The sequence below is a fragment of the Netta rufina genome, assembly GCF_964035555.1.
Source record: "Netta rufina genome assembly, chromosome: 25".
Classification (NCBI taxonomy): Eukaryota; Metazoa; Chordata; class Aves; order Anseriformes; family Anatidae; genus Netta; species Netta rufina.
In genome coordinates this window covers 4786550-4812828 of record NC_140149.1, presented here as the reverse complement: position 1 = coordinate 4812828, position 26279 = coordinate 4786550, and the positions used below count along the sequence as shown (strand labels likewise).

At 51.7% G+C, this 26279-nt stretch overlaps 1 protein-coding gene across 1 annotated transcript in view; it reads right to left on the bottom strand.

Annotated features, from left to right (window-relative positions):
* Window positions 1-26279, bottom strand: part of GRIK4 (glutamate ionotropic receptor kainate type subunit 4) — a gene marked incomplete at its 3' end in the record, with an annotated part of 105022 nt that overhangs the window by 32710 nt on the left and 46033 nt on the right. Inside the window, exons 2-7 of the mRNA XM_084301681.1 lie at window positions 23964-24128; window positions 17975-18072; window positions 15358-15523; window positions 12117-12295; window positions 9321-9374; window positions 802-963 (exon numbers count right to left, since the gene is read on the bottom strand). Of these exons, the coding sequence (XP_084157807.1) occupies window positions 802-963; window positions 9321-9374; window positions 12117-12295; window positions 15358-15523; window positions 17975-18072; window positions 23964-24128 (824 nt within the window). The remainder of the gene's footprint in view (window positions 1-801; window positions 964-9320; window positions 9375-12116; window positions 12296-15357; window positions 15524-17974; window positions 18073-23963; window positions 24129-26279) is intronic.

Sequence of the window (26279 nt, the reverse complement as noted above, 5' to 3'; positions counted from 1 at the left end):
CCAGAAAACAGGGAAAGCTTTCTGGAAGCCACCCTACAGAGATGTAGCAGGGCAGGCAGAAGCCGCCTCGGCACAGGAGGCTCCCAGGCACGTACTTAGCATGGCCTGAGCACCATGTCAAGCCAATAGGACATGGACACAAAGGGCAGAAAGCTCCTTATTTTCCCTTGCTTAAGATCACTTTGTAGTGATAATAAGACTTTCAGCAGCACACTGCTGCTGCAGCTTGTCGAGGAGACTCGGAGTTCATTAAAAAAGCTGCACAAGGTTCCACTGATGGCATTTTCTGCCTCCCTTCCCCCAGCTCCAGCCGCAGCCCCCTGCATCCTGATCTGGCAACGCTGCTGTGCAAACCCTCTGAGCTTCCAGGAGTCCCTGGGGAAGATTTTAGGGCTGGTCTGCACCCATCAGGGAGATACCAGAGCGCACAGCACCGCACAGCCTCGTGGCAGCTGCCTAAGCCCAAGCTTTTTCCATGCTACGTGCATCCAGACTGCCTCTTCCTCTTGCACAAGCCACATTCCAAAGGTAAATACACAGGGACTAATTTCCCTTGGGAAACGCTTCACCATCCCCTGCACTCACACCCAAATACAAATCAAATTCGGATTAGGTTTAATTTAAAGCTGCACAGCCGTTCAAGTACAACCAAGCCCTCTAAAGCTCTCCATCCACCTGGCTCCCGAAGGTCTCTCACCCCAAAGGGGGAGGTTTCCCTTGGTCTTTCTCTCCTTTGCCCCATGGCCCTGATGGATGAGAGCAGCTTCTGACTCACCGAGGCGATGGAAGGGTTTTACTTACTGCCGGGCCAGTGAAAGGAGCGTGGTCGCAGTTCTCCTGCCAGGACTGGTTGAGGCTCTGCACAAACTCTTGGAAGAAAGCGTGCGACTGGTTGAAAATGGAAAACCCCAGGATGTTGACTCGGTCGTCCAGCAGGCTGTCCAGGCGCTGGAGGGAAAACTCCTAAAGCAGCCCAAAACAGAAAGCAGGGTCAGGAAAGAAAACAGGCACCAAAAAGCTCAAAACCAGACAACATAACTGAGGGGAAGATGGTGCCATGCAGCCAAAAGCACATGAACCCACCACCTCCAAGCTGGGCCTGAAATCCTCCCACCAGCCTGTAAGGAAATCCTGGGTGCTGACCACGATGGGGCTCAGCAGGCTGGTAACGAAGATGCCAACCAAGTCCAGCACTCTATTTTTCCCCAAAACAGACCCCAAATCCTCCAAAGCAGGTTCTGGAAAGCTCATTTTTGAGCGGTGATTTCTGCCAGCCACACCTGAGCTGTGCTAGGAGGCTTGGCAGAAAGGACTTCCCTGCTTCAGCACAGGCAGGGAGGCACCGGGTATGTTTCAGGCGGAGCAGGCAACCTGCTATGAACGCTGCATGGCTTGTGCTCAGCTAAACAAAGAGCCAGGGGCCTTTTCTCTCTTGACAGAGGGCGATGGGAAAGGCAGAGCCACCTTGCATCCCCGGGGGATCTCAGGGATGCCCCAGCTCTGCTCTCATCCCCGGGACAAGCGCTCCCATGCAGCTGGGAGCCCCAGATGGCGCGAACACACAGGCACGGGCTGTCCATCCAAACCCCAGCCAGGAGGAATCCCCAGGCCAGCAAGACCACCAGAGTGTGAAGGGCCACGTCTGGAAAGAAATGAATGCCATTTGCTCTTCCTAATTTCCTCTGAGAGCGCCTGACCCAGACCCCATCCTGGGCTGCAGACATCAGGCGCGCAGCGACGGCACCGCACCACCGCCGTGCCACAGCAGAAACACCAAGTTTGAGCTGATAAACCAAGACAAGTCGCATGGAAAACACCATCCTGTGGTGCTGCTCCAGGTGCCCTGAGGAGATGCCACCTGCCAGAAAACCCTACATCTCCGGGGAGGGAGCAAACTGGCCAAGGACGGTGTTAAAATGAACCGCAAGCAAAAAGGGAGAGCTCGATGCCAATGGAAGCGGTTGTACAGCAGGACCGGCTTCCTGGAGGAGCGTCCAGCCCTCCCCGTCCTATTAGCAGGAAATAATGGTGCCTTCCTCACTAATTTCTCTTTTGCTAATTGCTAAAATGGAGCGAGAAGGTGGGAGTAATAGTTTCAGAAACTGCTGGGTGCCCAATCTCTTCCATCACTAATATGAATGTCTTTTGGCTCCGTGGACTAGGAGATCTCAGCGAGTCAAGTCATTTTTTATCTGTCCTGCGTATGTGTGCGCGCAGGAACAATGCCTGTAAATCTCCAAAACACAGAGTTACGAGACTGCTCCAGCCCGGCAAACTCCCCCGAGAACACGATCAGACCCAGGATTAAGTGCGTTTTGGACACAACCGCATTAACGTTAGGTAACATGAAATTGCCTGTGAACTATTGATTCATTTGAATGATATTATCCTCCTGCCTTGCTGACAGGTTATCCATTTACCCACAGCATCCTGTCAAGCGGCGCAGCGAGGGCAGATGGCTAATGAGGACCGGGGCCCGAGGAGCTCCTGGATGCAAAGGGAGCAGCAGGAGATGCGCTGAGCCCCTGCAAAACAACGGCTCCCCCAGCAGAGCTGCGAGGCAAACAGTGCACAGGGCGAGCGGCCTCCCGAGTGCCCTACATGCAGAAGGAAACCGAGATGCTGTGCACCAAAGAGCCCTGGATCTGTCTGGTGAAAATCCTCACATCAGCCTTTTCCCAGCTCACACTGGAGGTGGATGCTCATTGCGAGCTTCTGGCTTTTCCTGCAGCCTCTTTTCTCTGTATCTGTCTACTTCCAGGCAAAACTCCAGCTGCAGAAAGCCCCATTTCTGCTGCAGTCCTGCTCGGACAGCACCCGGGCACCACGGGAGGTGAGCCCATCCCTGCACTGCCAGGTATTTGCATGCAAGCAGTAGCACATCCACCTTTTTAGACCGAGGTAGAGAAATAAGGTTTGTATTTTTGAAACAAGGCTCAGACAGGCAAATGGCTCCAGAGAGGGCGCGCAGGGATTTGGTGTCAGATCCCAGAATTGCTCATTGAGGTCAACTCAACAAGACACATTGAAGATGGCTTTTACCTAAGCCAGCAAGAATCTTCAACAGCAGAGCTGACACAGAATAACTCCTCTCCTCTCCTCCTCTCCCTTCTCCTCTATTCTGCTCCCAATGATTTTTCCCCTCCTTACCCCAAAACAACCACCACACCTGACCAGCACATCTTGGATCAGCTCCCTTATGCCTCCACTGCAACCCGAGGCACAAAGACCATAAAAAACTGCCTCCAAGTCTCATTTCAGAAACACAAATCCTGGCTGCCTGAGTTCTCCCCCCTCTCCAGGTCTGTTTTTTCAGCGCACCCACCAAAAGTCAATATCCTGTTTCCTGAGATGGCAGAAAAAGCAGGCCCTGAAGGTCCGCAGCCAGAATTAATGAACTTTTAGAGAAGAAAAGTCCCCAGGCTTAGCTCAGATCACAGCAAAGTCTGCAGCAGCGCCAGGCAATTACAGTGCAGATTTTCTGACTTCTGCTACAGGGCTGCAACCGCTAAATATGTGCCGTTAAATAACAACACTTAGCGATTCTATGGCACTCCATATTTTCAAAGCACTAGGCGCACATTAGCTAATTGAATACAAAGGGGTTCCCTGGGAGACGGCACTGGAGGAGTTATTAGAGGATGAAGTCACTCTTGGGTTGGCGTGCTCCATGCGGCACTCGACCTGCCTTCTCACTTCACAGCAGCAGACAAAACCCTGGGAGCGACCCGAGCGTTTAGATCACTGGGAGAACCTGCCTAATAAAAGCCACCCGGCCAAGCTCGCTAATTCATGATTTTAAAGCCACGAGCTCGGGTTTTGTGGCGTCACCGGCGGTGAGTTACGGCTGGGAGATTTACACGCAGTCATCTCCAATCTGTGAGGAGCACAAAACCACAGGGTGCAGGCACATCGCTCCGTGCCCACTTCGTGCTGGCCCTGTGATAGCAGCAACACTCCAGGGACACCTGCCAGGTGGTTTTGTACCCATTGTACAGAGGAGGAAAGTGAGGTGCTGAGAAAAAAAAAAAAAAACAACAAGCAGTGAAAAACCTGACAGTGGGACTCAGCCTCCAGGAGACAGGGATCAGCAGCCTGCCCTTTGGTGCAAAGCATCAAAGCCATCACTTAAATTCAAGCAGTTTCATGAAGCATCCTGCCAGATCTGCTCCTCAGTGACCCACTCGTGGACCAAAGCAGACCCCGTGAATGTTGCCCAGGTCCTCCCTGGCTGCTGTTTTCACCCATCTGGTCAGATTTCCACCTCACTTCGCCCCAAAGCCCTGCAATAACCAGGATTTCCTCACTGCACTGACACCAAGATGCCTTCACCCCTCCCTCTGCTCACACCCACACACGTGGTTATCCTCCTCTCTTAATTACTCCTCCTCTCTGCTGCTGTCCCAGCCCGTGGTCGCCCGCAGAGCCTCCTGGTGTAGCTCTGAGCTGCCTGCTCTGAGCTCAGCCCCATCCCAGCCAAGGATCCGTCCCCCTGACAGATGCTGATTTACACCAGCAGCTCCAGAACACGCTGTACTGTTCCTCCGCTATTTTTATGTGGGATAGGAAGGAGCACGCTGGGCCAAGGCTTCCATTTCTCTATTATTAAGACCTCACGCTGGCAAACCTTCCATCACAAGGGTATTTGGTGCTTCAGAAAGCTGTCACCCTCCAACCTCTGATTACAGTTCCCAGCCTGGCACTCTGCATCCTGCTGCCCTCGGGGCTGAGCACGCTAATCATTCCGAAGCTCCTCAAAAAAGACACTTACTTATTTACTGAAGTGGGCAATATTATGTTAAGCGTTTTATGGTTTTCTTGAAAGGCTCCGTTTATTTATAAACTATCGACAGAGTCAGTAAGTTTATAATGGACCATGCATTAAAATCAATTTCTCTGGAAGGAAAAAAAAAAAACAAAAAGCCTCATCACGGGAATGAATTGTGGCCTTTTGAGGGGATACGTGGATGTGGACGACCTACCCAACTCACCGTGTTATTTGGCTGTTCACGTAGTTAAAGGGGAACTGGGATCTTGGTGAACTTGGTGATGATTCAGGGGAGCTGTCCCTACAGAATCTGGTTGCTCTTCCAAAGTTGAAGCATCACAAAAGCATCGGAGCCCTGTGCTGGTAAGGACGGGCCTTTTATCTCCTCATGCAAGGAGAGCTGTTGGATTTTGGAGGCTGCTCTTCAAACAGAGCACTTTAGGAAAACACGCTGCCCGCATCGTTAGTGCAAGCGAGTGACTTCGATTTCCCCGCAGGGAGACTGGGGCTGAGGAGTGACAAAGGCTCAAAGAAGAAGGGGTCAAGTGGGAGTTTGGGCCCTGAAAGGGACAGCACGTGGAAACAGGGTAGGGGAGCTGAGACAAATAGGACGATAAAGCACAAGGAGGGAGGAAAAAAAAAGAGGTTTGCTCTCACAGTGGAGGGCCTGGGCTGGATCTGAGAGAATGATTTACTCAACAACTGGAAATCAAATGCGGGCTGGGCTTCCTACAGGACTCTGAACAATGCACAAAGAAGATGCAAGACAGGTAAAAGGTAGAACAGGCAGGCAGCAAGACGCAGAGAGGCACAAATTGCTGCTTTGCCGAACTCCTCCTCTTCTTCTGCTAGCTAAAATAAGGAGAAATGGCTTTGGCATCCTTGCACCAACTCGATCTGTTTGCCCTCCTACCATGTGTCACCGAAAACACAATAAATTCAGGGAATTTATCCACCATAAATTCAGGGAACCCACCATAAATTCCGGGAATGGCCGAGGCTCCTCGAAAAGCTTTGCATCAGCTACAGGGAGCCGGGCAGGTAGGCTGGCCTTTGGGGTGAAATTTGTCAAAGCCTAACGAGAAAGTCTGTGCCCTTCACTTGCACCAGAGCCTAGGAGAGACTGAGGGATGCCTACAGACCTCGTGCAGTGGGGCTGAGCACCACAGCCCGTGATGGAGCTGAAATTTGTGACATTTCCTGGGCCATTTGGATGCTGCTTGGCTCGCCGGTCCCAACGGGGCATCCAGAGCGACAACTGAGCTTTGGAAAACTCGCCCTATATGAGGAGCAAGCTCTTTATAAACCACTAACAAAGAAGGAACAATAGGAAACAAATAAACAAAGCCAAGCTGATTTATCTGGGCTCTGGAAATCGAATACGGCAGCTGTTTTATCAGCAACAACACCTCCGCACAATATTGTCGGGGAACAAACCTGCAACCACTCAATAGACCGCCTGACTCAAAGCACGAGTAAAACTCCTTTACACCTCCCTCCTTACAGTAATAATTTTAATTGTTTCAATTATTTCCATCTAATCTCCTTGATAAATGTTTTGAAATTTAAGCCCAGCCTGGGGTCCATATGTTATATTGAAAAAAAAAAAAAAAAAAAAAGGAAAAAAAAAAGACAAAAACAACAACAAGACACAGAGAACTAACAAGCTACAAGAATTAATTGTACCGCAGGATTTTGGAGGCATCCAACACCCCTTCTGCTCTGCACTGCTGATCTCCAAGATTTCTAGCACCAGGAGAAACTTTTTCTTTTTTTCCTTTTGTCCCAATTCGAAGCAGCCTGCCATGCTTTACCTATGCACTGGCCTTATTAGCAGCATTATCATAAATCAAATTGTCAACTGGGCTTTGAGCTGTACCCCTCCCCTCTCAGACATTGCCTAGTGCTGTTCTTCAGCTTAGGTCCCATTGTGACACCCTACAAGGAGGACGAGGACAAAAGTGGGCTCGGTCGCACCCTGGCTCAAGAGCTCCCTTACGCAGATGATGGACATGGGGAAGGAGCAGGCAGCAGCCCTGCTCTGATCTGCGGGTTTCATTTGGGCTCCAGGAAAATTTGTGGAGCTTCTGCTGCTGACAGGAAGGGTCCCCAGAGCTGGCTGAAGGCGGCTGATAATGAATTTGCAGGCAGTAAATTAGCCCGTGGATATTTTTACATCAGGCTGCTCGCCTCGGCTCCAATGGAAACACGCTGGGGGCTGAGGACTTCCTCCTGGTTTGCTCCCGCAGCCTCGTGCCAAAGGCTGGCAGCTGCTCTCACACATTGCTCTGCCTCCCCTCCAAGCACCGATGGCACCCCAGGACCCCAGGGACCCCCGGTCCTGTCCCCACAGGCTGGTGGCAGAGGGTCCGTGGCCGCTTGCCTCCACGCAGCACTCCACAGAGAACTGGCTGCCGGCCGGGATACGCTTGTTAAATAAAATTAATGCCAGAAGACAGGAACAGAACCCCCCTCTAATGCTGCAGGGCAGGTGTTTAATTCGGCATTTTCGCCCCTTTTCCATCCTTTTTTTGGCCTGTTTTTCCATCTTCAGGTAGCTTAATGCTGCACAGACCATCTGTTCCCCTCCTGATGGGCTCTCTCCCCATTTAAAGCCCTCGTCTTGCTTGCTCCCCCTCGCAGCAGCTCGCTCCGATTTTATCTTTTCTATTAGGCAGTGATTGTAAAACCTCAGAGGGTTCATTAGGGGCTTGATAATCCCTCCAGATTTATTAGTCTAAATTGCTCGCTCCCATCTCTCGTCCCCATTTAAGTATTACTAATTTCCTTTACCACCTCGCCCATCTGCCCAGGTTTTGCCCGATGTCACCTTTCTTCTTCGGTAGGCCCTGCCAAAATTTCAGTTCGCTCTGCTCTGGGCTGGTCTTTTGGATAAAGTGGTGAAATAAAACAGGGGAAACAACAATATCCTGCGGGAGCAAATGGCAACAAAATTCGTTTCTGACTCACCTGCCTCGTATCCTCGTTACACTGGATGAATGGGTTTCAGAGACAAACATCACCCCTCGACCCCAAGAAAATGCTTAATCACACCCATGCTCAAAACTAGTGTGGCGATGAGCTTAATTAAGCAGTGAGGAGCTTAATTTCTGCAGTTACTTTGGTTGTCCAAGCACCATCCATGAATACAGACTCCGTTGGGCTGGCGGTGTGCAAGTGGAAATCTCTGATTATGTCTACAGTAGCACTGACAAACCCAAATTATGGATTAAGGCCCCACTGTGGCTGAGGCTAACCAAAATTTAGCATCTTTTTCCAGCAATGCTGTATGTGTCCAGGCTGCAGTGTGAGATGGATGGGCAGGGGTTACATGGGCTGGAGACCCTGCTCCTTACCAGCTCCACTGGGTGGCACAGGGGTGAGAAACCGCAGAGCAGAAGCTGCTGCCTTAAATTAAATGATCTTCAGGTCCCGGGGCTTAGCTCTGCCCCAGGTCCATCCCTCCCTGGCCAGTGCTGAGCGTTAACATGAGGGTAAGTCAGAGCAGTGCAGCTCTTCCTTGCGGGGCTGGTATTGAGCAAGGTCAGGAACTAGGGACTGAGCACTGAGCAGGACCAAAATGCTGTTAGCCCAGGTAGGAAACGTGGATTTTCCCTTCTTTTGTATTTTTGCCTTTTCTGACACCTTTCCCCATCCCACCCCAATTGCTACCTTGGCTTTCACCCCCTTCCTTCCCCTCTTTTCCCCTCCCCTTCCCTCGAGCTCCCCTTCCCACACGTTTGGCTCCATCCGCTCCCGTCTGTCTCCCACCCAAACACAAAGCGTGATTCAGCTCTCGGCTTTCCTGGCACAAGCACACCCTGGCATAAATATTAATAGAAATTAGAGACTATGAGTATCACCGGGGGCTGGAAGGCACCGGCACTTCATCATCCAGCCCGTCCCGCGCGCTCCGGTTTCCAGCAGCCCCCACCAGCGGCCCCGGGCAGGTCCCGCTCTCCCCGTGGGCAGTGCTCCCCCCACCACTTGGCAGCCCTTCGGAGAGCCTGCTGCAGCACCAGAAGTTTCTCTGATGGTTATTTTGGGTTTCCCCCTGCTGCCTCCTAAGCCCGGTGCTGAGGGATTTGGCCACACAATCCCCCCATTAGCGTTATTAGCAGCTATAAAGCCGAGTCACCAGGGGCTGCGCTGAAGTCATGCCCACTCTGCCTCTCCACATTTACAGCACCATCCCTCCTCCATCCTGCTCTTCTCCCAGAGCAGGGAGCAGGATCCTATACTCACACCTCCAGCGTGCCCCTTCCAAACCACCCAGGAGCCACCCATCCCCTGGTGGACCCCCAATCTCATCGCATCTCTCCAAACCCCTTTTTGCACCCACAAACCCTGCTGCATGCCATGGAGCAGTGCTCTCACCCCCCACACGTCTTCCTTTAGCTAATGGGATTTGTGTGGGGACCCCCCCCAGCTCCTGCCCCCGCCGCCCTGCACGTAGGCAGCTCTTCCCCGTGCTCCCCAGGGTCGGGGAGATCAGCTCCCATTAACATGGCTCGACACGTACATCCGAGAAAAGCTGTGAAAAACGTCTTACCAGATTAGTGAAGATGTACGTGTAGTAGGCAGACGCCATTCCCAGCTCGGCTGCCTGCGAAGGAGAGAAAAAGAGATTAGACCTGAGCCTGGCAATCTTCCATCTCAGCTCCAGCACGGACACGGGGCCACATTTCCTTTCCCATCCTTATCGCTGCTGCCTCCCCCGTGTCGGGACAGCTGGGACACGGGAATTAAGTCCAGCAGCACCAAACCTACCTCGAAGTCTCCTCTCTGCACCCGCACGGGGTGCCTGGCATGAAGAAAGCACCCGTTTGCAGCTCCAGACCCCGTGGTTTTGGGTCCACACCACAAAAACACCCTGCTAGGAGGAAGCCCCTGGGAGCAAAAGCTTCTGTCCCCCTCCCAGCAACCCGTGAAAACCCCCTGAATGGGATCCTGAAGCCTACAGAGCCCCTGGATGATGTTCTTTGGCTTTGCCATGTTTTGAGGAAAGAGAGGCTAGGTGAGGTTTGCTTCCCTGTTAATTGGTACGACTTCTCTCCTCTTCAACTATCGACTTAACGAGGGAAATTTTTTAATGTAATTTTCGAACATAACGAGGGCACGCAGCAGCTGAAAGGGCTCAGTGCTCATCTCCTTTTGCTACGAGCACCGGGATGCGGTGAGCAAGGCAGGAAAAGCTCCCGTGGAATGACAGAGAAAGGACAGCCATCCCAGCAGTGCCTTCCCTACGTACATCTGCCAGATTCGAGCCTCAGTCCCAAAAATTAATTAATGTGAATGAAACCCAGCAACTCCAACCGCTCTCCAGAATTTAACAAGGGTTGTGATGGCGTCAGGAGCAGAAAAGAAGAGGGTGAGAGCACATGGGGATGCAGGGAGGAGGATGTGGATTTGTCTGTGGGATGATCTCTTCTGGAGACCACAGACCAGATCATTGAAGTTCTTCTCCAAAATTCAACCTTCTCATTAGACCAGGAGTTGGTTGTTGGAACAGATGCTCAGGATTAATCTGCAAATCCTCCCGACAGCCTGTGTCTCGCTGCCAAGCACAGCTGGTCTCAAATCAGCTGCCGGACCTTGGCGAGGAGGTTTGCCCATCGCCCCAGACCACCCAGAGGCGATGGAGGCAGGGAGGGACCGATGGTGGCTTTGGTGTGGCTGTGCCCAGCCCGTCAGTCACACACCAGCACCCTGTGTCCTTCAAACAGGTGCCAAAAGGGCCACAGCAAAAAATCATTTGACCCGAAGAGCACCGCGACCCCACGGCTTTGCAAAAACTGCCTCGTCTCGAGCCTCCTGCACAATAAAGCATGGCACCCATGTCCCTCCCTTCTCTCTTGCTGGGGACAGCGATAATGTCAGCGCTCTGTGACCTACTTTGAAGTCAGCCTGTTTGATTTCAAGGGCAGAAAATCAAAGGCAGCCACGGAACGGCTCCGCAGCAGCGCTCCCAGCCTCACTGTGCCCACGGCCAGGTGGGCGGCCGGGCCGGGCTGGTAATCGAGGAAGCAACCATGTGTCTCCAGACCATATGTGGAGGGTGAGATGAGAAATTGCCATTTCCCTCACTGTCCAAAGGCAGGCTGGTTGTGCCGAGGCAGCTCCGACACACGGCGCTTTCAAAACGCTGGCACGTTTCTCCTGCTTTCGGTCACCTTTGGGCAGGGCGCAGCTCCTCAACCCTGCTCCGGCTGCAGCTCCGTGAAAAAAAACACTCCCCAGCCTCCCCAGGTGCGAGAACGCCGCACCACAAGCTCGTTATTTACAACCTCCCACTCCTCCAGTCCTCTGGCTGGGAAGATTACACCGGGTTTTACTGAACTGCTGAAAAATCGTGGCAGTCTCTGACGTCTCCATCAGTGGTGGCAGGAGGATGCTCGGGAGGAGAAGGGAGGCTGCAGGCGCCCGAACGCTGCCGTGTGCCTGTGGGAAGTCACTACGGCTCCTGACATGGGGACCAGGGAAAAAACACCCCAAATTTTTTTTTAAAAAAGGCATGGAGGTGCCCCCAGAATACCCCAAAGTGAATATTTAGAAATGCAAAATTGCAAGAAGCTGAATAAAAATCTTCTGTTAGGGTGGGAATAATAAAAATAACAATAAAAAAGCGCTAATTTTTTCAGCTGGCTGTCAGCACCATCTCAGATTTATCCCTGATGAAGCGCCCTGATAACATGAAGAGGACACCATGGATAATGCCTGCAACAGCAGCCAAAGGGAAGGGGGACACCGTTGCTTGTATTCGGCCTTGATTCAAAAAAAGTACTTCTTGTTCCTTCCAGGATGTGGGGAACTACACACAACTTCGGGCTCCATCTGGAGCCACTGCTCAATTTTGAAGTAGGCTATCAAAACAAACGCTAAAAATTGCAGCAAGAGACCATTTAAAAATAAACACGATTAAAATAAAATCTTGGTTAATAAGACAATCAGAGAGGAAGCAAAAAGTTAGAAATGTGTTTGGAGAAAAAAAAAAAAAAAGGAAACGGATTGGACTGATTGACTAATTTCACAGCGCTCAGCAGCCCTTCGGGGCTGTTTGATGGCACCAGGAGCCACGGGCAGGCGCCGCTTCTAGAAAGCAAACACACCAGCTCCGAGCAATTAAACCTTTGCTTCTACAGTCCTGAAAAGCACGAGGAAATTATTTCCCCCAGAAACTCCATCAGGGACGATTCCTCTCTCGGCAGAGAGCATTTCCAGCGTCACCAATGGATTTTTTAAATGTTATTATCAGTAACACCTGCACGTGCATGCTCGTGCATCGCACGCGGGCTCTGGCTGGCTGGAAGCAGCAGCACTGATGCCGTGGTGCTTGGTCGGCACCTACCTTCTGCAGGATGGTGTGGGACATGGAAGCGTTGGCGTGCACGATGATGGTGGCTGTTTTGTCGTCCCTGATCTCTTTCAGCAGAGGGGTAGGGTCCCGGCTGTCATCCAGCATTCGGACCGAGAGCGTGTCCTTGGAGATGAGGAACTGGCGAAGCAACTTCTCGAGGTTTAAAAGGCCTGCAAGTAAAAAGGGAGAGGAGAAAATAAATAAATAGACAACCTGGATGGTTTGGGTTTGGTTCCAAAAGCATCTCTACCCTGCCCCACAGTCACTCCTGGAGGGAAGCGGCCCCACAGCTCCGCGGCTGCACGTGACAAAGAAGAGGTGGCTGCAGCCCAGGCTCCTTTTGTTGGGCAGCAAGGACTGGGGAAGGAAGGATGGAGCCCCTCCACGTGAGTATCTGCAGCAGGGAGGCCTGCAACCCCCCAGGCTTTATCCCAGCCCTCTGCCTTCTCGCCTCTGGCATGGCTGGCTGAAGTTTCTCCCTGCAGAGAGGTCACTGCAAGGGCTCCTTCCAGCATGGCTGCTTTGATGTCTAACAAGACGTCAAAGCTCCTGCTGCAGCTTTTCGTAGCGGAGGAAGAATATTTGATAGAATCTGTCTCTTCCAGCCAGCTGCTGGTTTTCCTCGGGAAATAACCTCCTCCGTCAACTTTGATTGACCGGAGGCCACAAGATTTAATCATTAGCAAGGCACAGACAGCTAGCGTGGCTCAAAAGGAAGCAGAAAAGCTGAGCTGAAGGAAATGCAAGGAGCAGAACCATGAGCAGGTGCCAAGACCAGCCAACGGAGGGGCCAGGCTTGGGTCAGATCCTTGCTCCTCACCTGCCTCTTCCTCACCAGGAGCCCAGGGGACACGGAGCCACCCGACCCAACATGGTTAGCAGCAGAGCACTGCTTTCACGGGCTCCCAGCACCTCCCCAAGGTAACAAAGCAGCGTGCTAACACCTCAGCGAGGGTCTCAGCAGCAGCCAAGGCTCCTCTCGATCACATCTCTTCTCGATCTTCACAAACTCACAAAACAGGGGGGGAAGACTGGAGGGGAAATAGCAAGCCACCTCTAAGCTCTCTGCTGCTCCTCCAGGGTGCCTCTGCTGCACTTCTGCTTGTGGGGTTCTACTGGTGCAATCCTTGACCCCGATGGTCAGTTCCTAAATCCTGGCTGTTATTCCCTCCCCTTGGTGGTCACAGTTTGCAGAGTAGCTCTTACGATGGCATCCACCCCGGTGCTGCTCTGCAGTTGAGTTTTCAGGCCAGGGATTTCGTAGATTCACACAAAGCCTCCCAGGTCAGGACAATCCACAAGCTACCTACCAATTCCACATCCCTTACACTGGCCTAACTCCATCGACTTTGAGGGTCATTTTCTGCTTCTGCCAGCAGAAACGACAATCAGTCCTCAGAGGAAGGATGCGACTTCTTCCAGTGACAGTACGAGCACGACGGGATAGGACCCAGGAGTCCCACCACACAGCCTTGTACTTTAACCAAAACAGCGACGACTTTCCCTCCAGGGAGCTAAATAATAACATCCTTCAAAACAAGGTTCTCTCACTGATGAGCAGACAGCTCATATACTCCCTTATTTGCCTCCGGGGAACCTTCCGAAAACCCAGAGTGCCTCGAGTCAGTTGTCTAAGGACTGTGCCTAGGAGCATTGCTTGTCCTAGGGGAAAACGAGGGCTTGTGCTCCTACACAAAGCTGGATTCTGGGCTGCACAGCTCATCCTGCATTTACCCAAGAACACCAGAGGAAAATAAACGGGGCTGATTCAATTAAAAGGGTGATAAGCTAATGCCAGCCTCTGGCTCCTGAGGTTCTGATCCAGTTAAATGAAGAGCCACACTACCACCAGGCTGCATTCAAGTGGAGACACCTGTGAGTTTTTTTTTTTTTTTATTATTTTTTTTTTTTCAGGTAGCTGGGGAAAAGGGCCATGAGCTGGTGTGTGTGTGCTCTGTGCCTGGCAGCAGCAAGGGCAGGACTGAGAGCACGCTGCATGGCAGGTCGGGACACCCAATTATCTTTTCTTCCTTCTTTTTTCTTTTCTTCCTTTTTTTTCCTGAAGGTTAGGGTTACACAACGAAAAATTCCAGCGCTAAATGTAATGCAGAAGACTATTTGAATTATTTTAATTGTGGGATTTGGGTCAGGTCCTCGGCTGGGGTAAAACCTGAGCATGCCTACCAAAAAGCAATTTAATGATTACACATGCTGAGGATGTCATCTCCTCAGTGCATAAAGCAAAAAGAAAAGACAAACACTGTCTTATTCCTTCTGTCCTTGTGCAGGAGTCTGCAACAACCCCAGCTGTGCCACTAGCCCAGCTGGCGGTGTGAAGTCTGCCTGTCCCAATTTAGGAAGGATGCTGCCTCTCCTAGATACTCAGCCCCACCAGCAGAAACTGCTAAGCTCTTGCCAGCACTCCAGGGCTCTCGCTGGATCCATGCACCCCCTCAAAGTCCCTTTCTAGGTTGGTTTGTAAGGTAAACTCTAGTGCTAATGAATCTGGCTCCCTGAAATTAAAATTAAAATGGGCTGGGCTACTCCGTAGCAGCCACGCGGCCGCACGCTGACCTTCCAGGCACAGGACATGCTTTGCTTGAAGCTCTGGGATGCAGAGCCTGCTCCTGCCACGCTAGGAGAGTTATGCAGAGATGAATCCAGGCTCGCTGAGGTGAACACTCCAGCATCCAGATGCACAATTACCAGCAGATGTATGGCTACCGAGCCCAGGAGGGTGTGCGGTGTAGAGGCTATTAATCAAGTCCTGCTTTTAGGCCACAAACTGCACGTGGGTTTGGGGAGAGATATTTCAAAAAAGTGAAAAATCGCCCAGAATAATCTCCAGGAACAAGCTTAAGACTTTTTTTTTTTTTTTTTTTTTCCCTCCAAAAACCCATCTGTGCAAGCAAAACACTACAGATAGTCCAACAGAAGGGCGGGCGAGTCTTCCCCATGCCCTTTCCTCCTCCAACAAACACCTCCACGGGGCACCAGGGTGGAAAACGTGCCCTTGGGGGGGGGTCTGCCTTGTTTCAGGCTGCTTTGCCTGAAGAACCCCTGCTACAAAACCTTGCACAGCAGCGAGGCAGCACAGCCCTCCAGCCGTCACACACCAGCCACCCCGGTCATCCTCCAACAGGCACCGAGCATGCAAAGGGAGACGGGGAAATAAAAAAAAAAGGGCAGCCAGGAGCAGGGGGGTTGCTAACCCCGCCTGGCACTGACTTACATTCAGCTTTGGCGCAGATGAGGCAGGCGGTGGTGCAGTTAAAGAAATTCAGGATTCCTGCCACGGCCACGCTGATGTCGGTGTTGCTGGGGTGGAGGTTGAGCGTGGTGAAGCGCTGGAGCTGCAGCTTCAGGAACTCCTCCGGCGCCACTCTGAAGTGAGGAACCTAAGTGGGGAGGAGGGGAAAGGGGATATAATTAGAGAGGGAAACAAGGAATCAAAACAAGTAAATCTACCATAAAGGACCTTCGGTGCGAAACGCACAGCATGCAGAAAGCGAAATATCCCAATAAAACCGCAGAAGCATCGCTGGAGTAGGGAGAGGAGGGTGGGGTCTGTGCAGGAGCAGAGGAAAATAATTATCGCAGCCACGGGAAGGAGCGGATCAGGAAAAGTCTTGCTGAGCCACTCAGAGAAAGGCAACGGGGTTGGTGATTACAGCACAGGAAACCATTCCGGATGACTTCAGCCTAATGAGATCGGGTACTAATTGCAGCCAGGCCCGCACTTCATTTCGGGCTTGCTGCCTGGGTAAACGCGGAGGCTGCTTCGCAGGCAAGTGCCCAGCCCGTGCTGGGCAGTGCTGCCTGGCTGAAGCACTGCCTGGCCACCTCTGCCTGCAGTCCAGGTAATTAGGAGAGATGACGGGAGGAACACGATGACCCCGTGCTGCTGAGGCTCGCGAGAGAGAGGAACAGATGCAGCAGCCAGAAGCTTTGGGTTTTTTTTGATCAGCAGAGAGGTAACAGGTGGCTGTGCAGCGGGCAAGCTCCAACAGGGCTCTAACCATGAGTCCTGCTAACACTGTGCTTGTCGTTAATCAAGCAGAGCAGGATGAGAGAGAGGGATGCTGCTTCCCAGAGAGCTGGGAGCAGGGGAATGGGGATGTCACAGCGCTGTGGGACAGCCCCTGGGCTCCCTGCGAGCAGCTCCGCTGCCACCCTGCACCACGGGAGCCCAGACACCAGGGGGAAAGCCAAGTTGGGGGCCAGTAACATCATTTCCCTTTTGCTGAGTGAATTATTTGGAAGCAATGGAGGACAGAAAGGGAAACATCTGCTTCTGCTTCATTAGAGGACTGTCAAGTCCTCTTTTCTTCCATTATTAGCCCTTCCTGAAGCTATCATCCCGTGCCTCCGATCTCTCTCCTCTTGGGAAAGGCCATTAGTAGGTTGTGATGGCTGCTTTATTGACAGCGTAAGCTGTTTGGTTAGCAACAGGAAAGTTGAGGAGTAAGAAGCTGCTATCTGCCTCGATTTCACGCTGCAGCCCTCACCCTGAGCTCTGTCAGCAGGGGAGGAGCAGAACGCAAGAAAAGACAAATTCCTGGAAGCAAAGCAGACAGGGCAGCTCCTGCACGAGCCTGTTGATCCCTTTTGGGAACCAGATGGATTTGGAGACCTGCAGCAGCCACCACCCCAAGCTGACGGCAGCCCGGCTGCAGCTCACGCTCCGAGCCCCCCTCTCCTTCCCCAGGGCTCTGCCCCTGTAACTCCCCTCCCTGGGCAGGAGGGGAGGGAATATTTGGAAGACAAGGCACCGTAGGAGATGTAGGTGCCTTCCCCAGGTTTCCTACAGGCTCCTTCAGGCCCGTCACTCCTCCAGCTGGTGCCCGAGCAGCACTACAGGACATTTTCTCTCTCCTTCACCTGTGCAGCTCTGTGAGTGCGATGTCTCCAGCCGGGTTGCTGCACTGCATTTAGCACAACGGCACCAAGCGATGCTCCCGTGATATAAATCACTGGGAGGGCAGCTGGGATCGCACTCGAGAATCAAGTACCTCAGAAGTGTGCTAGCACTCACCTTCCATTTCTGGGAAAATAAAGGGACTTCGATCAGACTTCAATGGGAATTTTAGGGGAAAAACGTTTGCAATCTCTTACTGCAGAGCTGCCTTTGCCTGGGATGGAGCACGTGTCTGGGGCGTTTAACTGCAGAAAACACTGCAAAATACACTCAGGAGACCCATCCTGCTGTAGCCCTGAGCACTAGGTCTAACAGACCTCCTCCATCTCCTCAACACTTGCAGTTCTCACGGAACAAAGGACAGCACTCCTTTGTGAATGCAAGTTATTTCCAGCGCTCCGTTCAGGTTCAGGCACTCCCCTTGCTTGGAGGCAGAGCCCACCAAAGGGCTGAGAGATGTTATCTGGCTTTAAAGGGATGAACTGGGAGAGGAGAACTCAATTTCTTCCCCGTGACCAGAACTAGATGAGTGTAAAACAGTTCAAGGCTTGTAAAGCACTAAATCAGGCACATAGCCTGGACACAGATTTATAGGGCTCACGCTGGTGGAGCAGCAGCAAAGGGAAAGGGGTGCAGCTTTCCAAGGGGACTGTGCAAAAAGTGCACAGAGGAACACACACGAAGTCCCTTGGACTGGGATCTGCATCCTCCAGAGCACCTGGGGTCTCTGCACCCATCAGCACTGACCCTGACATCGGTGTTGCACATGAGGGAAGCTGAAGGAAAAGGTGACGGAGATGAAAACAAGGGCAAGGGAGGCCAAACGCTGTGCCCCCAGGGAGCCCCAGCAGCACCCAGCAGCTGGTGGGTGCAAAATGGGGTGCGGGGGCAGGATCTCTGCGGGGCCCCAGTACGGGATTTGCCCACTTACCTCTTTCTCCCCGCAGATATTGCTGATAATAGAGCTGGAGGCTGGGCTGGAGGAAGGTCCCAGGACGCCTACCACCCCTTTGGGAAGGATCTGGCACACTGTGGGTAGCAGAGAGATAAAACGTGCATTAGACCCCATCCTGCTTCACCTTGCTTGGCACAGCATCACCTCCTGCACACACACACACTACACTCTGTGCCATTTTTGTCCCCCAAATCCCTCTGAGGCCCCCCCACATCCCTCTGAAGCAGTCACCCTGTCTGTAGCATCCACCTCTCCGTCTCTCCCCAGCATTTCCAGATCCCCCCCAAGCCCCACATTCCCATCCCCGACTCAGAACAAGAATTTCTCTCTTAAAATTTTGCTTTTCTTGGCCCCCACTGTTACGCACCAGGGACGATGTAAACTGATGTTTATGGAGGCCACTAGACGCAGCAGTGACCTCGCTTCAAAGCATCCTCCAGCAGCAAACAAACTTGTCTGAATTTGGTCCCTCATCCTCTGCAGAGCTCAGTGGCAATGCTAAGAATCACATTACCTGGTTTGATTTATTTTTTTATTTTTTTTTCTCGCAGTAGTTAATCTTCTGGCTCCGTGCCACCAAGGTTAGCAAAACAATAAAAAGGCCCTGACAAAATGAAGAAGTTAAATCTCTTCCCTCAAGCTTCCCGGGCTAAACTGCAACCTTTTGTCCTTTTAATTTGCAGCACACATTTTGGCCGAGTGGCGCTCCAAGGACTACCCCAGCTGGTGGCACCTGCCCGCTGCAATCCCAACCTGCTGTGCCACTCTGAAACGCTGCTCTGGAGCACTTTGCTTGCAAACAGAAGGCAAAGCCCCTCATGCCTGGATCCCAGGGCTCAGGAAGGCTTGCTGCCAGCTGTGGCCTCGGCACCACCACGCTTGGATCCTTTCTCCCTGGGTAGGAGAAGCCACAGGAACAACAGGCAGACAAGGCTGAGTTTCCTCAATAAGCACCAAGTGACTTATTTCTGAAGAAAGACCATACCACGGGGGAGAAGCGAGGCACCACAACTACTTATCAGCACTGTCAGGAGCAATCTCACGGCGTTGTCATGCGTAAAACCAAGCCAAGATATCAAAAAGCTGAGGTTTTAAAGATGCTGCCTCCTCAGTACGGCACGGCTGGTGCGTCCCAGTGTGCAGCCCCTTCAGGTCTCTGGTTTACATATCAGTGGCTGTAAGAAATTAGCTGTGTTCAACAGCCGGAAAGAGGAGCTAGAAAAACTCAAACCACAACATATTCAACATTTTTTTTTTGTAGTGAAGAGAATTCATCATCGGAACTGTCATACCACGGAGCAGAGCAGGTCTTCTATCAGCTTCAGGTCCTTAAATCAAGACTGGACAGGAGGTGAGGGCATACACTGTGCTGCTTTTTGTTCTGTTTTATATTTTTTAAACCACCAGGATATAGGGCTGGGTGCCGTGTTCAGTAGGACCTGATCAGACAGTTGAGGTGGTTTCTTCCAGCCTCCACAGCTTCATGGCTGGATCACGAAGCCAAAAGGTGAGGGTTTAGTTCGTCCCTTTGGGGATTTTTGTTTTACTTCTCTCCAAGCACTGCTTAGAAAAAACCTCCATACGTTTCCAGGTCCCGACTTCTTGCAGAAAGTGCCCATGATATGCAAACATCTTCTCTGGGGTTTTCCTCCCTTCCATGCTCTCGCCCTGCACCGTCTCAGTCTGAAGCAGAACACGAGCGATATTTTTCTGTGGCATCTTCAAAGGAATCCAGCGCTCGCTTCTCTCTGCTTAAAAATTTACAGGCACTTATGCCTCTTCAAGAAGAGCCTTTCAAGTAAGAGCCCTGGCGTTTGAAAACCCCGCACGCCGTCTCAGTGGCACTCAGCAGACAGCAGCGGCCCCTTGGGTGCTCTGCTGCTCAGCACCAACAAGAAGGGGTTGCTGAGCCCTGCTCAGCCAAGGGTCAGCAGGGCAAAAGTCCTGGGGAGGAATTGCTTTGAGCACGCAGGAGAAAGTTTGGTGAGCACTTTTCTTCTCATCTCGCCCGTGGAGAACAAGAAGTGGGTTAAGTAGCCATAGCAACGGAGATGCAACAGCTGTCAGAAGAAAAAGAACCTGCTTCGCTCTCCAAGGGTGTAACATCCAGCGAAATTAAGGGAAGTGAATGGAAACAAAGCGGAGGTGCCCGAGGCAAAGGCCTCGACCATGTCGAGGAGAGCTGCTTCTCCTGTAATCCAAACACGTTTCCCATTTCACAACATTACCTGGTGCTGTTGGTCTCTGCAGGAGGAGAAGTCTTAACCCTGCTACCACCGTGGGCAGGATGGATTCAGACAGATGCTTTCAGGAACGTCAGCTCGGTACCAGAACCCATCTCTGATAACTGCACAGGGTAAAACCCAGACATTGGCGCAGCCCCTGCCACTCCTGGCCGCTTGTACCCCAGCGCACAGGTGCCACACAGGCTGTATGCAGTACAGGACACGGTGTCGGTCGATGCAAACTCACCTCTGCCCAAGGTTGCATCCAATTTTCATGTGCTCCAGAACTCAAAATCCCAGCAAATACCAGACCCCAGGGTGACTTCACGTGCATGTGAATGTCAAAAAACATCCACATGGATGCACAGACATGTATAATGCAAGAACTACCCATTAGTTGTTGTGCCTTTTGGGGTTCAAAGACAAACATGTGCACACACCCACTTGGTCAGGCAGTGCCCTCCCAAAACCTCGGGGCATTTTGGAAACCTTTACGTGATCCCTGCCTGCAGGAAGCAGAGCTGCCAGTGCTCTGGTGTGAGCATCCCCCTGCGGTGCAGGGCACAGCACCTCCTTCGTTGCACACAGATACCTGCTGCGAGGGTTGGAGGTGGCAGGCAAGAAGCCTCTTGCCTCTAATTGAAAATAAATGAGCAGGGAAGGGATGCAATTACCTCAGCGTTTCCATGATTGCAAAATAAATCAGGGGATCTTGAACATCGGGGAGTGGTCAGGATGGGCTTCTTGTGCAAGAAACACCAAGTGATTAAAGAGAGAGCGGCATGGAGAGTGCCCGGAGTGCTCCCTGCAGCACCCTTCGTGCTTCCTAGCAGCAACACAACCACCCCATCAGCTGCAGCTGCCTTAAATACAAAATCCAACAGGATCACGAAAACGATGGGACAGTTCTTAGCACATCCAAACCAATGCCACTGAATGGGCTCTGAAGCTGCAGCGTGAATAAAGAGAAATTAAAAATCATCTAGTTGCTCACTCTGACTGCTGGCCTGCCCTGAAATGTTGGGATTAAGAACAGAGGGATGCTGAAAAGAAGGATGAAACGATAGGGGACAGGGTGACAAGTAGAAAACCTGTCCCTCCCTTGGCATCAAAAGGAATAAGGTGTTTTAGATAAAGACACGATTAAACGAGCTGTTTTGGATCTCTGTAAAAGGAGCTGAGACATCAAACACAGAGAAAACAAGCTTTACTCAGAAGGGCAGAACAGCTCAATCCCCAGCCTTCCACTGCAAACTCATCTCAAAGCACGGGGCTTTACAGGTGTCGCTTACGGGAACAGTCAGTGTTTGCCTTCATTCATACACAGAGCCGAAACAGCAAATCAGGCAGGAATATGATTAAGATTGACTCAGATTTTACCTGCTACGGGAACTGTGATTCTGTGGTCCCTGACAGGAAGACGTCTGAGTCAGTCAGGAGGAAAAGGGAAGGAAAATAGCTCGATGCCAAGCTGAAAACCAAGTCGCAAGAAGTCTTTCCCCTCCTGAAGCTCCAGCTGCACACACAACACCGTGATGGGATGTGGCAGCAGCATTCCTAGGCCGGCCAGGTGAGCGTGCTGTGATATTTAAGGGGGATCTCAAAGGGCATGAGATTTGAGAGCAGTATTATTAAACAGCCGTCCAACTGCTTTGCAGCCATAGGTTAAAATACCTAAAGTGCTTTTATTAATATTACGTGTGATAACAAATATCAGTGTGGTGTTAAAACTGAGAAGTCAGACAATTGAAAGCCATGAAAGGCTTGGTATTTAAGTTACAGGATTTGATTTGCCTCTGCTAGCAGAATAAATCAGGAATAACTTCAGTGACATTAATGGCGGAATCATGCAGAACCCAGATTTTTCCTCCTGTAAGAAATGCTTCCAGACGTTTTTCCCTCTGAAGAAAAGGCAAATAACATATTGCAGGATTCTGTGAGCTCTCACTTCACCAAAATCGAGTCGTTTTGCTCCAGTTTCTACTTCTTATGTTCTTTAATCAAAGTCAAGAAAACAAAGAAAATCTCCCCGAGGTAGAAATTCGAAATGGAAAATTGCCTCTTCCCCACTTATCCCATTTCCACGTTCTCCCAAACACCACATTTGCTGAAATCAACAATTTTGCGCATAACACTTCCTCCTCGGCAAATGAGTATTCTTCTGCTAGAAAAACATCCCAACAGAAAAAAACCCAGAGCAACATTGCAAGCGACAAAGAAACCCAGAAGCTGCTGATCTTCCCCACAGCTGTGGGGTCACCTGGCGATCGAGCCTGCAGAAACACTGCTGCACGGCACGGGTTGAGGAGAAAGGAAAATGAATGGATCTGAAAACTGTTTCCTTCAAAGGCACAGCAGGCTAAAGCAAGCTGGCAATTTTCTCATTTCCTACGAGGCTCGCTGGGAGATGGAGAGTATTTTCTGGGAGAAGCTGGGCACAGCCTCGGGAACACGCAGGCTGTCCCCGTCCCTTTTCCATCCTACAGGTGACCCAGCCCAAGTCCTTGGATTTGCACAATCCTCACCAGATGGGAAGACCACAAAAACCCTGAAGAGAGGGATCCAAAAAGACAGAGAAGTGCTTGTTTTAAACACCCCCTGTGCTGCTGCACGTGATGAGCTTAATCTAGCCTGCCTGATGGGCGAATGGCGCTATAAATAGACGCCCAGGTACTTGCTGACGTGCACTTTATTAACTGAGAGCTTCTATAAATAATGACGATGCTAATTGAGGAAAGGAAGGTGCTACCTGCTGGCCATGCCGGGCTGCTGGGCCCATCCTGCCAGCTGCCTGGGGAGCTGCGCCTGCCTGCTGGGCTCCCAGGCATGGGGATGCTCGGGACTGCACAGCACCAAGGCCAAAGAGACAGGAAAAGGCAGCCTGCTCCAACCCACAGCACCCTGCTGTGCCTTCCTGGGATGCCCTGCAGGCTACGCAGGCTTGGGAGTGAGAACCATGGGGGAATGAGTCCAAAATCCCCATTTAAATTTCTCCAGCTTCTCCAAGACAGCTTGTAATAAAAAAAATAAATGTAGTCCTCCCCTGAACTCAATGGTTGTTGCAGAAAACATCCTAAAAAGAAGCTATCATCTCACAAAGCATTTTTCCCTTTTACAACAAAAATCTCTTGCAGATCCTTTTGGCCTCTATCACTCTGGCTCCCAAGAGGTCTGTGAGATGTTGACCATCAGGGATTTTTAATCCACCAGCGTGCAGTTACCACGTTGGGCATCGACACGAACACCTATCCCAGAGACCTGTTTGCATTAGAGGATTTTAAGCAACATGGAAGGCGTGCTGCTCTTTCAAAAATAGCTCTTTTCAATCCACATGATTTCAAACATCACTTGAAAATTCCACTTTGTGTAAACAAATCCGCTGCCAATCTAACGCTCTGAGAGAGCCATCATGTTTGCTGACACACAGCCTTCCGCGGGGTGTTAAAAATAACTTAATTGCACTGAACTTGCCCAGAGTCTCTTATTTGCGCACCATCGAGGGCTTTACAACGGAGCAGCACCTCCTGTATCACTGCTCCTGTTTACTGACACACGGAGTGAAGAAAATAACTTGTCCCGAGCTGCTGAGCTGAGCGGTGGCAACGCTCATGGTGGGACCTGGGTCAAAGCCTCAGCTATGATAAATTTACGCTCTGCAGCAAGTGCAGTGTGCCAGGAGCCTCCAGAGAGGTGGCAGAGAGAAGAGCAGGGGAGGAGCAGCCCCACGGAGAGATACTCACTGGTTTCTGCCGTCTCGTACTCGCTGTCCCGCAGCAGCTCGAAGATGTCCACCTCCACCTTGGCCTTCCCCGCCCGCTCGGGCGCGCGGTTGATGCGGTTCTTGGCCAGGGTGATGGAGAGCCGCTCCCCTCTGCTGCACTCCATCGGGTCATCCAGGATGGCAGCTGCGGGATCAAAAGGGGACGGCAGAGGTTAGGCTCAGGAGGACTTCACACACCCCAAACCCCCGGCCGTGCACCCCCTGGGCTCTCCAATGCCGTGCCAGCAGCCACTGCAGCAGCATCACTGCTCCTGCCAGCGCATCCTACCTCCTGCGCCTGGCCTTTCGCACCGTTTCGCCCACCTCCAGGCCTTGCCAGACACGGGGGCGGTGAAGTCTCTGCAGCAGCGGCCGCGTTACCTGCCGGCATGCTGTGGCTGCCCACGCTGCTCAGCTCCGGGTGGTGCCAGCACCCGCGTGCTCCAGATGCTCCCGCAGGGGGACCCCTGGCTGTGCCGCCCCCGGCAGCGCTGACCGGGGCACTGCCCCACATCCCGACACACCAATAATGAAAGAACGTCCCCAAACAGCCCCGTTTTGTTCATAAAAAAGCGCTGGTGCTGTGCTGAGAGCAGCCCATCAGTGCTGATAGCTGGAATATTTCGGGAAGCACGTGGGCAGCCGTGGGTGGGGAGGGACAAATATTTTTCAAACAGAAAGCACTTGACTCTTGAACTCAGCTCCTGGGCCCACCCACTCAAATCTGTGTTAGGCAGAGGGTGATTGTAGGGGGTAGTATTTTTATTTTCTTGACGGAAGGCAAAAAGCAGCCGGAGCCGAGCGCTAATCACAGCTTTTCATTGAGCTGCTGCAGCTTCTGCAGCCCCCCCAGCGCCTGGGGGGTCTCCTCCAGGTTGCCTGGGCTTTGTGGGGTATATCAGAAAGGCACCGACACTTGTCTTCCTTTTCTAAAGTCACTCCAGAGGGAGCCACGTCGTTCAGAATTGCTGCCTGGGCTGGAGCAAGCCCTGCACGTGCAGATCAGTGGGGCTCCGCTGGGCTGTGTGGCAGGGAACTGTGGAGCTCACTGCAGCAGCTGGCTGCCTTCTTAAAGCTCTGAAATGCATCGTTGTGCTGTTTTTTCCTCCTTTTTCTGCCTTTTTACTTACCCAGTTTTGCATTTTCCATCTTGGGAGCACACAGCTGGTTAGAAAATGCGGGTGGGATTGTAGCACAGCCATACATAAAAGGAGAGCTGTCTGCTTCCCAGGGACGGATGTGTACCTGGACTCTAGAAGTGTCCAGCAGTCCTGCATTCCATATAATTTAAGGGACAGCTACGAAATTCACCTTTCTGCACCATTTGTGAATCAGAAAATAAGCATCATGGAAGATAACTGGGCACCAACCCCGCCAGTGAGGCAGAGGTGGCCCCCCCTTAACCCGATTTACTTCACATCCCACCAATACCCACTCGGGAACTCCTCTTCTTCCTGCTCTTCCCAAGTTTTATAGGAACGTGGCTGAACTCAGGACTGATGAGGAGAGACACGGCAATACTTCTCGGAAGAGATGCACAGATGTCTTGGCGAACGTTGCCGGTCCTCCAGGCGACACCAGCTTCCCTGCTCCGCAGGCACACACGCACCGGCCTTATCTGCAGGCTCAGGCCGTTAATCTCAATCTCATTAGGCAAGGAAAAAGGTTGGGCTTTTCCTCCGAGGCCAGGAGCACGGATCACAAGTTTTGTCAGATGTCGATGCGGCTGGTGACCGCTCTTAATTATGAAGAAGCCAGGAGAGGAAGGGGCCAACCAAGCAGCTTGCTCAGGTCCCCCCTTCTCCAGAAAAGCAGCAGCAGGCAGAGAAGGTCCTGAACCATCCCCATATCTCAGAAGAAGGTCCTGAACCGTCCCCATTTCTCATCCACAAAGCCTTTTGGTGTCTGTGCACTTTTCTCTTTGGCTCTGCTTCCAGGAAAGGGTAGAGCACTGCACTCAGTCAGATGAGCATCACAAAATGCCTCCTGCCTCCCAGGTGCTGACAAAGCAGAATTAGAGACCGGCGGGGGGAGCGTGCGTCAGCACCCTACACTCATTATCCTGCAATTTTGGGCTTCAACAGTCACTAAGCCGGACAGCGTTTCCAAGTCAATTGTCATTTTCCAAACAAAGTTCACTTTGCTTTTCCACCACTACACAGTTAAACACATTTTAAAAATGAAAGACTTGAAGCTGAAGTGGTTCTAATAATCTCCTCGGGTCAGCTAAGTACAAATGTTTGCACAGGGATGTTACGTCTCTATTCTGGATGATGGCTCTTTTTTTTTCCCCTCA